Here is a 13,947-nt window from a genome sequence, read left to right on the forward strand (position 1 = left end):
AATCGACAATTTAGGAAAACTGCGAACAAAACCGCTGTGCATTGTTTGAGGAAATACCAAAGACAACAAGCATATACCGTGGTATGAGAAGATACTTGAAAATTCATAGAAGACTAATTTCACATCAATCAAAATTGAAATCTACTGAATACGATAAGCCCGGCTTTGTTGTAATATTAAGTTGTCAAGTAGTAGAAGTCGGAGATTGAATACAACTCTCATCACGCCAATATTCCAAAACCTGCTGCCAAACAGTCTAAAGCTACACTGAGAAAGTGATAACAGTTGCAGATAATCTTAATTTCTTTATTATGACTTCGCACTTTTGCTCTCAGTGTAGCATCAGCTGTATCTGGCGCTGAACTGTTCCAACGGTAACGATCGTCGACGCTGTCGTAATTTCAACGTAAAACGTCGCGGCACACGACACCGAATCTAATGTTTTAGTTTTTTTGTCTTTAAACCCAGTACTAACCTTCAACCGCCAAAGATGAGCCATGATCCGAGCTAGCTTGAGATTGAGACGTCACTTTTTCGGATTTGGCTCCGTGACTTCGAGGCCACCTCCCCCTGAACTTGAGGCTATAGACACCGGAGCCAAACGGCCGTCTTTGGACTAACTTTTCGAAAATAATGAGTCTTAATCGACGGAGGGAAAATGAAGAAAAAAACGCGGCCCGACTGTTCAATTTTGCACGGTTGAGCGTTGTTTTTCACTCTCGTTCATTCGCTTCGACGTAATTGAGTAATTTAAGTCGTTCCGAGGGAAAGAAAGTAAAAGTAATCTGCTTTTCATTTAGTACTGGCACTGGGGGTCATTTGAAGGGATAGCTGGACGAATGGCACTAGTGTTGCCGAGAGAAGTAGGCGAGTGGTAGCAGTTTTCCCAGGCACAAACTTCACATTTGTTTGTATAACTTGTAATGAGAAATACATTAACCCAATTCAACTCGAATTTAATATCAAGCAATTCGCATGAACATAGCAATGAATCACTCACAGCAATCGTTTTTTTTAATGTCTAAAATTATACAACAATGCTTCGCATGCTACGATCAGAGACATTTTCTGGTACTGCTTTTGTGTTTCTTTATGATTAACTGTAGGAAGTTCCGGAATTCACTAAAAGTTTCGTCCGCTTATTAAAAATTAAATCTTCGGGGTGATAGAAGATTTAATTTTTGAATTCATGTAGACGTAGAGTTCTTCAAAGATGCAGTATAATTTCAAAAATTTTACTAGGACATTCAGATATTCTCTAAATTTTATTTAAGGAATTCCTCAATCCTCTGGTCATGTTTACAGCTATTGAGATTCAAAACATTTAATTCAACTGACGGGATGTTATTTGATCAATAGTTTCTTAGTCTTCATAGTTGCAAGGAAGGCTATGTACATAGCTTTTGACGTCCCTATTGAGATAATCTTATATGCATTGTATCTACACATTGATAAAAATCACTAATCCAGACATAAGCCCTCAGCAGTCAAATTAGAAAAAGTGTGTTGACCTGCATCCATTAGGCTTGAAATGGAAATCAGACAGCTTCCGAATAGGGCATTGGAAGTTTACCCGAAGAAGGTACTTGACCGTCATCCGGTAATGGAGCAATTCTTCAAATCTTGGTCAAGTATTTGCTGGAGATCCCGCTCAAGTCCTCTGACTGCTGCTGCTGCTGCCATTCGACAGCGAAACGATGACTGCCATTTGGATATGCGTGCCATCAGGTGCCTCCGTCTTATTCCCGTTAGGCGCTTTGAGTGAATCTCTTCACTGGCCATCCATCCGTCGTCTCGTAGTTTTAGTTCGGTTGAATTACATATGCGATAGGTGTCGATGGAGGAATTTTGCAGATTTTTTTTCGCTGTCGGTTGCAGCGAGTTTCGTCTACTGACATGTATCTTCAAACGGAACGAATCACGCCGTAAAAGAAAACATGTTTGTCTATCAATCAATTAGCTTCTATTGAAAAACCGGTTCATCCATAGCACAGCCAAAACAAAATCAAAAATCAATTTTTGGCGCTACGATAGGAACCGCATTGCACACCTAGTCCAACTGGTCCAAATCAAGACGCAAGGTGTTTTTGGCTATATTTTGGTAAGATGATTTTGATCTGCCAGTGAAAGTTTTGCCAAACTGAACAAAGTAAACCATGAGATCATAGCTTGCCGTGCTTTGTTCCTTATGACGGTAGTCGCCTAACTAATCCTAACAAATCGTTTCAAATTGCCGGGAAATAAACAATACAAATCACGATGATCCATTTCTCTTTTATCAGCATCGCATTGCTCCCAGCAAATCGGAAACGATTCGTCAAATCAGGCCGACTAACATGCTTTGACGTCACTCGGATGCCCCGGATGAAAATGTTGGAACCGTAAAATGGGGTATTTTTGGTAGTTTTTCTTTGAAGAAAATCTGATAGTTTCTGCATTCTTTTTGAGAATTACTATTTTATCTTGATATATTAGTTATCGATTTCAGTTGAAAGTTTGCATAACGAATAAATTTTAATGCATCAATAATTTTTCACATTATCGAAAGTCTATTTTCTAATACCAAAGTATGTGCTTCTACCATATACCTATTATCAAAATTTGTATAAAATTATATTTTGAACAAAGATCGATTATTTCTCATGTTTTAACATAAATCAATCGTTTTTGCAATAGCATAGCATAGCAGCATAGCATAGACTGACTGTACATGTCAATGGTTGCTACTCCGTGATTGATCGGAACTGGTAAGAATTGCATTACGATCCAAATGAATAAGGGATGGGAGTTTCCGCTTACTCTCGAAGTGCAATTCTAGCAGATCTAATATTATTGATCAATAACGGCGCCGGCCAAGTCCTTACAGTCAGTTGCGATGGGGAAGGAATGTTAAGGTGTAATGATTGTTGCTTCTAGAGACCGAGAATACCTCTGCATTTCCATAATCACCACGGGAAGGGTGTTTATTAGTGAGGGAGGAAAAGATCTGGGAGTCACCTCTGGTCGGTGATGCGATCCATGGACAAGGGGGAAATATACGACTTGTATTAAAAGCTAGTTTTGTATTTTTGTCTCGAGAAGTTTTTGGAAAAAATACGTCAACATCTATAATGTCGAACAATTCAAAAGACGTTTTTATTAATGACGAAAACTGAAAATTGCATGTATATATTTTAACTTATATGAAACAGGAATAATGCCGACACTTGTAGTGACGAACCATACATAGTTTGTTTGAAAATTACATATGAGTATTACTGTGCATTTTGTCTCGATATGGTAGAAATTTTAGAAAATACGTCAACATTCACAATGTCGAACAATTCAAGAGATAATTTTTAATAATGTCAAAAAGAGAAAAATATATGTATATTGAAATTGTATAAGAAAAAAGCATAATGCCGACACATATAGTGACGAACCATACAAAGTTTGTTTTAATATTACATAAAAGTTACGCTTTCAAGAAAAAATGTGTTATCATAAGCATGAAACGAACTCACCAGTTGGTAATCCATTCTCGACTGAACACAAAACTGACACTGACAGCAAAACTTCTTGGCGTCCCGAAAACAAACCGTCTTGCTTGGGCCTTCCCAAATACGTACCCAGCAAGACGCTCCAAAACAGGGAAAAAAATTCTCCGGCGACGAAAACAAGCGCGAATCTGTCAGCAAAATCAATCGGACGACGCAAAACCGAACTGTCCTGCTTGGGCTTCACGAAGCACTCCATAAATCAATCGTTTTTGCAATATGAATAAATATAGGGGAACTTACGTATTGTCGGCAGCCTAAGCAGCTGAACTTTTAAGAAGGCAATTATACACAACAACAAAACACAACAATTAGCAGGAGATACCTAAAATACACTTGAGCACTCTTCATTTATTAAATAGTATACACACAAAACTATTTTGTTCTCTAAGTCGTCTATTTTTCTTCACCAAAGTCGCGAGGCACTTGTTCTTTTATCGGCAATGCAATTACTATTGTCGGCAGCTAAATTATTCTCTTCGGCAATCCAAAACTGTACAAAAACTAGGTTATGTATTGGTAAGTTTTTATTATTTGTTGACAATGCATGAATTTAAACGTCACTCATTATGTTTTACTCGTTGAAAGGGCCAATGCAGAAAAAATACAGACTACACTGAGAACAGAATTGCAGTTGTAAATAGAATAGCTGAGAGTCATATTAAAACACAACGCCACCAAATTTGTGCAGACTAAGGCGCCGTCCACAAATTACGTAACGCTCTAGGGGGAGGGGGAGTAGGCTCAAACGTTGCGGCTCAAACACACGATTCTCTTGATTTGTTCTTATTGCGTATCAATTCTACACGCGGCGATCTGGACTATAGAAATTCATACATTTTGCCTTAAGAAAGATGGAACGATTATTGCAATACGAAAGCTTTATGTATCGTTTTAGCATCACCCCACATCAAGGCGTCGATAGACGAGGGAAGTGCGCACGAGCCTATCGATCGCAATATTCTTGGTTCGATTCCAGGGTCAGGCATCAAAATTATCAGATAGACGATGATACTATCATCTATCTGATAGACAGCTGATACTATCAGTTAAGCCAGATGATACTATCAATTCTTGTCTATCCAGATATATCACTGAGGGAATGGTTTCTATCAGAGATAGAGGATAGAGTGATAGTATCCTTATCCCAAAAAAAAATTTCATGATGATACTATCAGTACAACATCTCTCAAACAACAATGTTAGAGGTTCTATCTTGATTGAATACATTATGGAATAACAATTGTTGGACGATGGGTATAGAAAGTTAACTAAATTCCACATTTAGAAATCCATGGTAGCGGCTTCAGGAGTGTAAAAATGGTTGGAAACCCATGCAATATGGGTATTTTCGGAACGGGCACGATGAGGATATAACGAAAATCGATATCCGACACCATTTTGAAATGCAAGATGGCGGTCTCCGGTCAAGGAAAATTGTTTGAAAACCCATGCAATATGGGCATTTTCGGAACGGGCGCGACGAGGGGATGACGAAAATCGATGTCCGACACCATTTTGAAATCCAAGATGGCGGCCTCCGGATGAGTAAAATCATTGAAAACCCATGCAATATGGGCATTTTCGGAACGGGCGTGACGAGGGGATGACGAAAATCGATGTTCGACGCCATTTTGAAATCCATAAGGCTTGCTTCAAAATAAGTCTTTAGTTTACTTTCTAAACATTCCAAAAAATAAGAATTTTCAATATTTTTGTGTTGATAAACAGAAATTGGAACGTGATTTCAAAATGCCGTCGCCCATATTGCATGGGGTTTCAATGATTTTACCAAACCGGAGGCCGCCATCTTCGATTTCAAAATGGCATCGCACATCGACTTCCGTCATCTCCTCGTCGTACCCGTTCCGAAAATAACCATATTGCATGGGTTTTCAACGATTTTCCTTAACTGGAGGCCGCCATCTTGGGTTTCAAAATGGTGTCGCACATCGATTTCCGTCATTCCCTCGTCGTGCCCGTTCTGAGAATATCCATGAGAACATACTTTGAGTTATTTCTATTAGCGCAAGATTTTGGTTTCGGTTTTTGTATCAATGATAGGATAGATAGGGATAGCTATAGAATTTTGCAGATAGTATATTTTTCTCCAAAGATAGATGATATAGATATGCTTGATCCATGAGTGATGAAAAAATGCTGATAGTATCTCCATCCGTCTATCAATTGATAGAGATAATATAGTCTATCTTCTATCCATCATTTTTCAAGAGTGATAATATCACTATAAAAAGATAGACGTGATAATGGTAAATGAGAGGGATAAATTTGAAGCCTGTCCAGGTTGCCGTGAAACAGTGTTGCTCAGACTCATTTCCCCGAAAATAACATTTTCCGAACTACGAAGCCACGAACTACTACAACCATGCTTCATCCTCCTAAGATAGAAAAGCAGATGGTTAAGCTTGAGTACTGCACACAAAATCGATCAATTTTGATCCCAGAGAGCCACAATTCAAGTTTCGGTGAAATGAAATGAGTAAGTGAGTGAGTGCGGATCATTTCACCGAAACTAGAATTGCGGCCTACCAAGATCGAAACTGTCGGATCCCATTTTTTTTTTTTTTTTTGGGATTTGAACCACTGCGATCATTAATTGATCTATTGTGGTAATCATCCCATGTGCAACACTCAAGCCCAACCACCTCTCCCTCCATCTCAGGAATACAACGCACAGTTCATAACAGTTCATGGCTTCACAATTCGAATTTCGGGGAAATGAGTGTGGTCAACACTGGCCGTGAAATATATTTTTGTTTTCAAATTTGGTTTTATAACGTAAATTTATGAACTTCAATCCTTTTTCTTGTGGCGAATTTTCATAAGGGTTTCCTAGGTTTATCGATAGTTCAATTTCCTGAGTGTAGTTTGTTTGGCCCAATGTCACCCCTTCGAAGGGGTGAATTTGGGCCAATTTTAAGTCTCCAATTTAAAGGAAAATAATCAAATTTCAATTATTTGTTCAGAATTTGCAATGTATTTTCATATCGTCCCCTTGATGCTACAACTAGATAACTCGAAATTTGAAATTTTTGACTTCAATATGCCAAAACATTTTTTCTTAATTGGACTGCAAAATATCCGCAGCTCATAAGCGTGTGATTCAAAATACACATGTTAAAGTTTAATTGTCAATCATTTTCTCTGCGATTAACCATCACCTTGTAAAACAGTCATGTTTTCAAAGTTACACATCCCAAAATTTTGATTTTCGAGTTATCTAGTTGTAGCATTAAGGGGACGATATTTAGCCGAACACATCAAGTCAAATTGCGAAATTTGTTCAAAAATAAATGAGGACTTAAGTATTTATGGCCAAATCTCACCCCCAACGACGGTAATTGCACATTTGTTTTCAAATTGCTTTAAATTCGAAAGGTAAATAATTTCACCGTGAATTGAACTATTCGCTGACACGCTGAATGGCTCGATATGGTTGTGGTCTGTAAAAGTTGCTGCTCTTGAACGCTCTATCATCAAGTTATTACTGAGAGAATGAATGGTAAAATTTAAAAAAAAAAACCGATTGCGATGTTCCAAGACTTTTTTTTGATTATGTATATCATTCGGATCAAAATCCAAACTTTGCCAGTAAAATTTATTTGCGTTCCTATTATTCTCAGTGTATGAGAAAATCAGAATAGGCCCTTTGCAAATCAATTCACTTATGAGTTGACACAAAAACATCATCCTCTGATTGCCTGTAGAACAACAGGAGTGTTGCCAAAATAGTTCAACTATTAAAAGACGTATATTTTATATGTTTCTCAGTATATTGAAGATTATGCACTACAATCTTCAAATAAGAAAGTATTAAAAGGCTCAATTGTTACCACTGCATGCTTTGTTGCCTAATTCCAATAAATTATTTAGTCATGTTCGTTTTTTTCTGTGAAGTTAAATCGTGAATAATAAATACACCGCAATTGAATATGGTTTTCTGGCAACCTGGTCCCGTAATAAAAAGTGATTGCCGAGGAAAGCAAAGTGCATTAATTTTAATTTGTGATTTAAAGCATAAAAATTAAGTATTTTCAAGTGCTTTATATACAAATTAAGAGTTCAATAGTGCATAAGTCATCGGTGCGAAGCTTTTGTGAAAAAATTGGCATCGGAGCGGAGAATTGGACCTTTTAAAGTGGTGAGTTTTTGTAAGCTGTTCTTGTGTTGTTTTATTCGGCAGCTCACGAATGACGATAATTTCGTAAGCATTTATTTCATTTAATGATAAAACCCATGTTATGTAATATTTTTGTGAAAGATGTGATTTACATGGAAGATTATAGTTCAAGGAATATGTTGAGCACATTGAAGTTAACTCTTGTTCCGTAGATAAATCTAAACAAGGACGATAAGATAGTGCTGCCAAAAATACCCTCAGGGTGCCGAAGCCATCATTTACCCTATTTTGCACAAATTCAAAGAATCATGTACACACTTAATTTAAAATTGAAAGCCTTAGTACTTCTCGATCCCAATTTAAATAGCTCTGACATACTTTTTACATTTGCATTCGGTTTGCTTAACTGATTTACAGGAATTATGATACCGTGAAATTTCCATGAGTCGATGTTCCATGACTAATTATCGACTCATGGAAACATACTTTAAACAAAATTTCATGGTTACTATGGTGGTCTCCTCAAACAGCTTTTCAAAGCATTTCTGTTCTATTACTCGATATTTCCATGAGGCAATGGTCCCTGCAGATATCGACTCATGGTGGTTTAACTGTATTTCGTTTATTATGCTGTGGGTCCCACATTATCAAAGTAACCCCGTTTTGCGGTAGTTTGTTTTTCATCCACTCCTAATCCCCCAGCTCCAGCATCCAAGAAGCCTCGGGGCGATCCGTTCTAGCAGCAATTCATAAATCCATTATTTCTCCTATATTGCGAAAATATTTACTTGCGAAGCCCCTCGTCTCCTATTACGAAGATCCAGAGGAAAAGCAGTTTGAGGACGTATGTATAAATAATATCAGCACATGTGTAAATCTTTTCCCGTTATGTATTTTTAGCTTTTGTCTAGAAAGGCCTAATTTAAATATTTATCAGCAAATCCGAAATTCAAAATATACAAACTAGCAACTATAACCGGCAAGCGTAGGAGGGGGCGAGTTTTTCAGAAAATAAAATTTCCATCAGCCAGAAATGGCTTTCCATGTGTGCACGGTTTGTTGCCGTCATCAAAGGCGGCCGTGCGTAGATATGACCGGTGCGATACCTAAAGTCCGTCGTTCTCGGATGGGAGAACCAAACAAGCAAGCGTGGTATTGGAAAATCGTTAAGCGCCAATCACACTTGGGCGGCATCCATTAGTTACGTGATGTACAAACTGAGCACGTAATGCACTTTGATGGAGTTTGAAAAATTTTGTTCGATGCCTAATTGTGAGTCAACATTTTTCCGCCTACTACTCCTGTTGGACAATTTATAGACGCCTCCTTAGATCAGTGCCGCACCGTCGCTTCGTTAAAGACCATATGGAAACGGGAAGTCAGATGAAAGGGACACGCGGTTGGTTTGGCTGCTAAAGCGATGAATGGACTCCGGCTATTCGTTTGGAAATATTGAAATCAAGAGTCAAATACTTGTGGGATTGGGTTGAAAGAGGAAAATCTTGCGGTCTGCTAGCGATAAAGTGGAGCATAAACCCGGGTTTCTCCGGACATGTGGGAAAGAAGCATCAAACTGTTTACTGGTTAAAATTGTTTATTTTCGTTTCATAATTGATGAAATCTAAACGAGTGTTCTACGTGGCGTAGCTAGATTTTTTTTCTGGAGGAGAAAAGCGTGTTCTGGAGATGGATATGTATTGTCTATCGTAATAATAACATTTTTTAATATTCTTGTAGTATTCGTGAATTTTAAGTTGGAAGTGTAGAAAACTTGAAACGTACATGAGTTGAAAGTGTTCGATTCTAAACAATATGGGAGGGGGAGGGGCTGACTTCCCTCTTGCTACGCCAATGGTGTTCTGGTCGGATGAGCCATTTGGATCAACACTGCTATTGCATTTGCATTGACCAGCAGACTGCACTTGGACGACATTTTTCGATAACCGCAAATGTTAATTTGTTTATTTTACTTAGTAGAACCGTAACAAAGTCAGATTTGTTCGGGAAGCATTTTCAAGTGCAGACAAACCAGTGCACTTGACATGAATTTATGACTTTTACACAATGAAACAAAATGTATTAAGAATCGATTGCTAACCCCTTTGAACAACAGGGAAAATCTAGAACGCTGTGTACTACATGAGGCAATGCAACAACTCTAACAAACTCAAGTTATCAGCATGCAATACTCTGAAAAACATACGTACCCTTGAGGCGATAAACGGTTGCTGCGGTTCAAGCTTCTTGTTTCTCCATTCTCATCCTTTGAGCTACCGGAGGGGCTGTAGCTAGTGCTGTTCGTTCCACTTGCTGCTGCACCCCCGCCACCAGCTGCTATCTGACCATCCTCGTGTATGTTCTCGTTGGCCACGATTTGTTCGAGCATTTGAATTTTCAACATTTTCGCGGCTTTTTTTTCGGAATTTTCTGGCACGGATTTTACTGCGATTGATCCAATTTTCTTTTCTCCCCGTCTTCTACAATACTTTTACGATTACGCATTCACTGTATATACAAACACTGTGCTTCGAGTGCCATACTCACTTATGGCTCACCTTAACCGTATTTCCGAACAGACAATCTTCTTTTCCTCCAAATTGCCAATTTCTTCCAAACTTTTCACACCCATTCCACGCTTCTTCCTCTCCAGCTGGCAAAACGTACAACTTGCACCACTTTCCGTACACCGGAGCTTGCGTTTAAAACGAAATGTGATTACACTTTCATTTCACTCTCCAACAGACGAAACCACGCGCGCAATAAGCACTAGTCCATTGTTCACGGGCACAGTTTTCGGTTACTCGCTGCTACTACTATGCTACCATCCAAGCAACCATGGCACTCTCGATTCTACCGTCAGTCACCACCGGTAGCGATGTCGCTTGTCCTAAGCACCGCATGATTCCAATATGACGACCACCGACCGCAACATAGCTCGCCGTTCCTTCATGGATTCATGGCAGTAGAGTATCGTTGCCTCCAAAGATTGCGGTTTCTGATGCACATAGACGGCCGCTAGGTGAGCACCTGGAAAAAGCGAAGAAAAAAAAACAGGGGAGGTAATTTAAATCAATTTTGCGAAACTCATCATGGCATGCCATGAACGTGCCTCTGCTCCTCTGCTGCTGCAAGTGCGCTACAACAGGTTGTTATTGGTTTTCGGGTGCGAACTAATATCTAGGCAGCAATAATCGATCGCATCTAGACCTGCGCGCCGATATCGAAATTCATTTTGTGTCTAAGCACACGTGTTATGTTTTTGTTTCTGATTGCTCGGAATCATGAATCAAATGCACAAATGTACACTGACTGACGAAAAAAAAAAAAGATCATTGTGCCGTTCTTCATACAAAATGGCCAAGTTTGGAAGCTTGGATCTTGACTCCTAAAGCTCCGATTGATCTGAAATTTCTACCGCTACTAGAAAATAACTTGGAAAGTGCAGTAGAAAACTTATTACTATACTTATTTTGAAAAACATGAATTTTACAGAAAATGTTTGTTCTACATACGTGTTTCTCTTGTTAAAACATTTTTGCAAAATGGGACATTTGCGATAACTTTAAAGTGGGTGATCAAAATGCAGTGAGTTTTTCACTTTCACTTTTCAAATTTAAAGTTCCAGTCATCTCTCCCTAACTCGATATTGAAGGGACCATCGAGTTAGGGAGGTATCGAGATACAGAACACAATTTTATGAATTTTTGAAATTTTGATCATTTCGACAGAGTACATTAAATGTGAAAAATAGTAAATTTTTAGTACATTTAGCAACGTCACACTTTTTGCAGTCTTAACAAAATCAATTTTTTATCACCCTGAAATGACTTGTCAACCTTTATTTTGCTTTTACTATAATCATAATTATCAAATTTATGAAATTTTCATGGAAATATCAAGTTAGAGAGGTAAACTTGTATAGGAAACTGAAACAGATCACATCGAGTTAGGGAGCATCGAGTTAGAAAGGTATCGACTAGACCTATTCATATTTTCAAAAATGTCTGGAAACTCCCCAGTCAACCAATACTTTGATTTTTCATTGCGAAATGAACTTCTGGCCAAAATTTCACTCAATTTAGAGTAAATTTAGTTGTGTTTCAAATCAATTATGTGTTTTTGGGCTATTTTCAAGCTTTAAAAAATTATAACTACCGAACGAAGCATCAAAATTTATCGGAAATACTTCTACATAGTAGTTTATCCAATTCTACGAACTTTTGCCGAACACAATTTTATGATTGGAGCAAGTTTTAACATAGTTTGGTTGAGGTTTGTATCTCGAGGTTCTTGAAAATCTCTTTTTTTCGGGAATTGTTTACACTGAAAATTTCGGATTTTTAATTTCCAGACATGATGACAATGCATATCTAAAAGTCAATCCCGTTCAAAGTAACCATTTATCTTACGAAAATAAATTGTAAAAAATAGGTAATTATGAAGCACATTTGTAAATCCACTGTGGGTGAGCCAAGAGCACCACCGTGAGCTTCAATGAATACAAAAAATGAACACGTTAGCACTGCCTTTTCTCAGTCGATGATGATGATTGTTTTCAAATCGTTCTAAATGATCAGTGAAATGCGATCAAAACAATCATCACTCGGAAAGAAAAAGCAATGCTAACTTGTTCAATTCATTCGTTTCCGGTACATGTGTCATGCATGATTTAACTATCATCAGGTTGCGATGCGGTGCTCGATCTTTGGGCATTCATTGTAATGTATTGCCTTTAGCAACATGTAATCTGTTGATGGTCAATGAATTCATAAATGTATTATGTTTGATTCCCGATTCCCGTGGGCCTGAAAAAATAATATCAATGCATGTTTTATATACCATGTATATTGAGAAAACTGTAATTTCTGGGTACAGCGGAGTACAAATTTGGATCAAAGAATGTTAAAACTCAATTTAATCTTGTTAGCGTGTTCGACAAACTTTAACAATCCATGTGAAAATTAATGGACGTTGTAGCTTTAGAAGGATTTTCTAAACCAAATTCTAAAGAAATTCTTCTAAGCATCCATTAAGAAATTGCTGGAAAAGTCCCTAACAGTAGTCAAGAAGGAATCTCTGGAGAAGTCACTAGAACTCCTGAAGCATTCTGCGGTATCTGAGAGAGTTATTATTAAAAACTTATGAAATAGTCGCGTAATAGTCTCTGAAGGTTTCTCTGAGCCTCTAGGACTCACTGCAAGTAAAATAAGGCAACCACTTCAAAAACCACTTTGTTAAAAAAAGGGGATATTTGAGATCATACATTAAAAGACTTGCACAAAATAGCGACCAAGACTCTAAAAAGAGACCTGCATACCTGAGAAAAGTACTATTTTTTGAAACGTATTATAATTTATGCTTTTTCGCTACAAAGTTTACCGTTTTTGTAAAATAGGCAAAAAATGATGTTCTCAATCATGTTGCATATAGTTTGTGGCTCTGCTATGGCCTTATTTTTGCCGTATGAGCCTTTAGTTTTAATTCATTTTCAATTTGTTTTGTAACATTATATGAAAAGATGAAGAGGTTTTGTGCCACTTTGAGAAAGAATTCGTAACGAAATCATTCAAAGGGGTTTTTTTCCCTCTTCCAAAATTTTTATTATAATAATTTATGCTAAAAACGTAAAAAAATAAAATAAATATAAAATTAAAAGGCGTTCTGATGTTTCCGGCTAAAAAGATTTTTTTCACAAAAAGGATATGGTCTACCATGTAATACTAATTCAAAATAATTTCCCTGATTGTGATCCCTGTGAATTCCAAGTTTTTCCAGGTTGAATAAAATTCCCAGATAATTCCAGTTTTTTTTTTCAGGTAGTAGACACTCTAAATCACTGATAAGATTCTTAGAGAAATCTCTGAATGATTTTTTGAAGATTTTTTTTTAGAAATGCCTATGTTGGCCATGGAACAGCAAAAGCGATATTTCATTAACGTATTTGAAAGACGCAGAGATAACGCAAGAAATTGCTGCCAAAAAAAATCTCGAAGATATTGTCTGAAATTCACAGAGACATCACTAGAAAAAAAAATTCAGAAAAGACCCCTAAAAAAATTTCCTAGATAATGTTCTCAACGGAATGGAATTTCTGGATAAATCGCTAGATGAATAAATGTATTATTTCTGGAAGGCACCCCTAGAGGTTTTTTGTTACAAAAAACTTGATGAATGACCAAGGATGGAAATCTAGTGATCATGATAAAACAAATGATGCATCGCGGTTGTTCTTTGTCGTACGATCCTAGCAACAACGATAAACCCTTAGTC

General features: G+C 37.5%; 1 protein-coding gene across 3 annotated transcripts in view; it reads right to left on the reverse strand.

Moving 5' to 3' along the window:
- LOC5567344 (rap1 GTPase-activating protein 1) overlaps positions 1-13,947 on the reverse strand; it is a 513,675-nt gene that overhangs the window by 423,268 nt on the left and 76,460 nt on the right. For all 3 annotated transcript variants that reach the window (XM_021848361.1, XM_021848360.1, XM_021848362.1), the window contains one exon: positions 9,885-10,704. In XM_021848361.1, the coding sequence (XP_021704053.1) occupies positions 9,885-10,078 (194 nt within the window). In that variant the 5' untranslated portion in view covers positions 10,079-10,704. The remainder of the gene's footprint in view (positions 1-9,884; positions 10,705-13,947) is intronic.

The sequence above is a fragment of the Aedes aegypti genome, chromosome 2, assembly GCF_002204515.2.
Source record: "Aedes aegypti strain LVP_AGWG chromosome 2, AaegL5.0 Primary Assembly, whole genome shotgun sequence".
NCBI classification, from domain to species: Eukaryota; Metazoa; Arthropoda; class Insecta; order Diptera; family Culicidae; genus Aedes; species Aedes aegypti.